We start from the raw sequence: 3920 nt of genomic DNA on the forward strand, positions 1-3920 counted from the left end.
ACGTGATGTTTCCATTGTAAGTCCTTCTTTTTCGTATGTGTTTTTTTTTCCGTAACGTGGGAGGGCAGCAGTTTTCGTCTGCCCCTTGTTGGCTCTTTTAATAGTAGTAGAGATAGAGAGTAACGTGGGAGGGCAGCAGTTTTCGTCTGCCCCTTGTTGGCTCTTTTAATAGTAGTAGAGAAGTAGAGATAGAGAGTAACGTGGGAGGGCAGCAGTTTTCGTCTGCCCCTTGTTGGCTCTTTTAATAGTAGTAGAGATTCAGGAAAAAAACATTTTTTTTTCTTGACTACACTATGAAAGTGTTCTTACATATGGATCCCCATCGAGAGCGCCGAAAACAAATCGATTAAGCTCCTCAACACCAATGTCGTCCCAGATACCAAGAGGCGAGCTAACGATGCGAGTGCGGTGCACAAGGGTAGTTTCAGTTTGTTTCGGAGACTTGAAGCTGAAAACCAGAGCCATGAACCTTGTTGTTTCAGTGCTATAGGGCACCAAAAGTCAAATTCAGAAACAGAATAATACCCACAAACAAAGACCACTTTTGTGTTCCAAAAAGAAAACCTCTAACAACATAATGAAAATTATGATCCAAGCACAGCATGCTTGATGATGTTCTGCCAACAAAATTTCCTATTTAAGACATGTCAGAAGTAACTAGCATCCAAAGTGACATGTATTCATCCAAGTGTTACACTAACAAATAGCAGCAGAGATTTTATTTTTCAGACCATTAGCAGTAAAGAAAAAAAATGATTTGCCACATCACATCATCAGCAGAATTTCACACATTATATCATTAGCAGACAAGTGGTTGTCTACTAAATCGCCGCTAAAAAGATGCTTATGCCTGTAAATAAAAGATAAAAGTTTAAGCCGCGGGATGGTGTTGGACAAAAGTTTAGGCTTCATGATAATCTTTGCCCATGCCTTTTACATAATGATCATAGTACCTTAACACAAACACTACACAAGATTAACCAATGCACGGACATACAAGTTACCCAAACCAGAAACCAGTACAGATGACAGAAAGTTCAGTGCAAATTTGGAAGACAAATTAGTCAAGTTCCCTCCATACTGAACCACCATTGCTCCAAAATGAAACATGGATACATCAGTCATAGAAAATGAGAGCCAAATTCAAGCAGACATACCAAGCCCGCTGCTCCATATCATGAATAATTGACTCCTATCAGAGATCCACTTCTTATAAAGGCAGCAGCAATCTCATATTGACGTCAAATGTGCAATGATTGTGATTCTGTGTACAACGGCGCATAAGGCAGAAATAGCGGCTTGACATCTGCAAGATGAGAGATCACTTTGACTTGCCGATTATCCATATTATAGCACATGAATGTGATACCCCCCACAGCGAAGAACAGCAAGTTGCATTCCGGATGAATCGCAATAAAATCAAAATCCGCATCAAGCCATAAATCTGTCCATCCAAATATGTTTGAAGTTTCAATGCTATGCTTCAATATCCATTGTTTGTCTTGATAGTTCTCCAGAACATGAACTACTAATCGAATGGCAAGACCATATTTATCCCTCTGAAAGTTGGCAAAATGCAAGCGGCCCTGCGACCGCTGAATAAAACCATGAGCCAGATCCAAATCATCAAACTGATCAGCAGGGGCCCTGAATATCGACCGCTGAACAAAACCATCAACCTGACCACCAGGGACCCTGAATTTCATCCATATTTCTCCCTTTGTGTCAACCGCGGCTACACAATCATGTAATTTAAGGTCAAGGGCACGAAAAAACAGAAGGCCGTTGAGAAAAACTGTCGCGGAGGAGTGCCAACTAGCAAACCAAGTAGCTCTGCTCCATCTCTTCTCCTTATAAATCCATTCTCCGGTTTCAGACGAATACACTGTCACTCTGGAAATGTCGGTATTCTTATTCTCGCCATACTTGTGCTGCTGTACCAACTCAAACACATGAAAATGCGGCGACAGGGCCGGGTCGAAGCCCAAAGATGCGGTGGCCACCTGGCTGCTGTCCTTGCCGGAGTTGGGCAACACGATCCACTTCTCGGTGGCGGGATTGCACACGACATAATGGAATGCGCCAACCCCATCGGAAACGTGGTAACATCGGCAGAGGAGGAGACCGTTGCAGGAGTCCAGCAGATCGACGGGCAGATGGTGGTTGGGCAGGAAGGTGAAGGAGGTGCCGACCGGAGAGCGGCCGTCCCCCGATATGCTAGTGAAGCGGAAGGGCAGCTCCAGAACCCGCTGCCCGGTGGTACTGGTAATGCGGCCGTAGAAGAAGCCGGCCAGGGTTTGGGGGAGCCGTTTGCGGTGGTCGGGGTGGTGGATGAGGCCGAGCCAGTGCTTCGAGACGCACTTGCAGCGGCACAGCGACTTGGCGGGAACGCGCGAGAGGATCTCCACGAGGATGTCGTCGGTCAGCCTCTCGGCCGGCGTCCGGCTGGGGAAAATCGGAGCAAGATCTGCGGAAAGAAACACAAACGGAGGAGAGGTCAGGGAGCAGCCAAGGCCCAAGGAGGGGGAGTTGATAGTGGTTGCTGCTCTGCTTACCGGGCGCTAGTCGACGCTCTGCCTTCCTCCCGCGGGCGAGGGCGGTCCGCCACCATGGACATGGCGACGGGCGGCGGCGGCGCCGTCCGAGCGAGGAGGCAGGGGATTTTATTTTATTTTATTTATTTTGAGCAGAGCGATGAGGGAGGGGAGTGGGTAAATGGGCTAACTGTATCACATCTGTAAGCATCGCCTGTCTCAAAATAAATCCATCCCATCTTTCCGGGAAGAAAACCCATCCCTACAAAAAGCTTTGTGAGTTTGTCTAAAAGGAAAATCTTTCCGGCAAAAAAACCCATCCCTACAAAAAACTCAAAAAAAAATCCTGTTATCTCAAAACAAAGGCTAAAAAAACCATGTTAAAAAAGAACATAAAAAATACTTCCGAGAAAAAAACAATTAGAGTTTCAATCATGTACGCAATACTATATATTTTTTAGAAACACAATAATGTACTACTAATTGGAATGGCGGCTGCTAACAACCAACCAGATGACAGGATCGTTTTTTTTTGGCTAGCGACAACAACCCTAGCTTTAGGTTTAGGTTGTCGGTTGTGAGGGGGGTCGCCAAATTCCATGCGTGCAGATTGTTTTAGCTTTAGGTTTTAGAGCCCTAGTACATTATTAGAGAAAACCTTATATACAGAATCTTACCAGCAGCGCGGTTCAAATTAAGGCGCTACTGCTACTTAGCAGTAGGGCATATAAAAAAACCGAGCTACTACTACCCTCGTAGCAGTAGTGCGTTAGCAAAAAACTGCGCTACTACTACAAATGCCACGACGTTGCAGTCAGAGTAGGTTTAGTAGTAGCACATGTTTACAAAGAGCGCTAATGTTATTGAACTTAGCAGCTGCGCTTTTCGCCCACCCTTGCTGCTGCTAAGTTTAGTCCACTCGTTGCAACTATTTAGTTTCACCTCGCTCCGCAAACAGGGTGTTTACCACCTTAAATACGTTATTTCTCAAACCATCACAACCACTTGGTCTTCATTGAACTCTATGTGTAGGATCTGTGGTCATAATAGGAACCTTCATAGGAACCTTCATAGCAGTAGCGCTGCTCTGGTAAAAGGCGCTACTGCTATGGCGTTTAGCGGTAGCACTTTGTTTCAAAGCGCGATGCTGCTAAGCCCATCCTATCTTCTTCAACCGGTCGTCCCTCACTCTCCCCTCTTCACTCTCAGTCTCACTCTCCCATGCGTTCCGCCGCCGCCGACGTTCGGCCCTCCCCGGCCGTCGCCCCAAGGTATCCTCTCTCTCTCTCTCCCTCCCTCCCTCCCTCCTCCTCCTCCCTCCGGTCGCCCTCCTCTCTCCTCCCTCCTCCCACCACCTCCTCCTCCTTCCTCGCTCCTCCCTCCGGC

At 46.7% G+C, this 3920-nt stretch overlaps 1 protein-coding gene across 2 annotated transcripts in view; it reads right to left on the reverse strand.

Annotated features, from left to right (window-relative positions):
* Positions 1-2658, reverse strand: part of LOC119330214 (F-box protein At5g07610-like) — a 34231-nt gene extending 31573 nt beyond the window's left edge. The window contains exons 1-2 of one of the 2 annotated variants that reach the window (XM_037603332.1): positions 2556-2658; positions 855-2445 (exon numbers count right to left, since the gene is read on the reverse strand). In XM_037603332.1, the coding sequence (XP_037459229.1) occupies positions 1242-2445; positions 2556-2617 (1266 nt within the window). In that variant the 5' untranslated portion in view covers positions 2618-2658 and the 3' untranslated portion in view covers positions 855-1241. Of the gene's footprint in view, positions 1-854; positions 2446-2555 lie in introns of those variants that run through there. The other variant, XM_037603333.1, reaches the window with a different exon arrangement.
* Positions 2659-3920: the final 1262 nt, after the last annotated feature.

This window comes from Triticum dicoccoides, chromosome 7A (assembly GCF_002162155.2).
Source record: "Triticum dicoccoides isolate Atlit2015 ecotype Zavitan chromosome 7A, WEW_v2.0, whole genome shotgun sequence".
In the NCBI taxonomy this organism is placed as follows: domain Eukaryota; kingdom Viridiplantae; phylum Streptophyta; class Magnoliopsida; order Poales; family Poaceae; genus Triticum; species Triticum dicoccoides.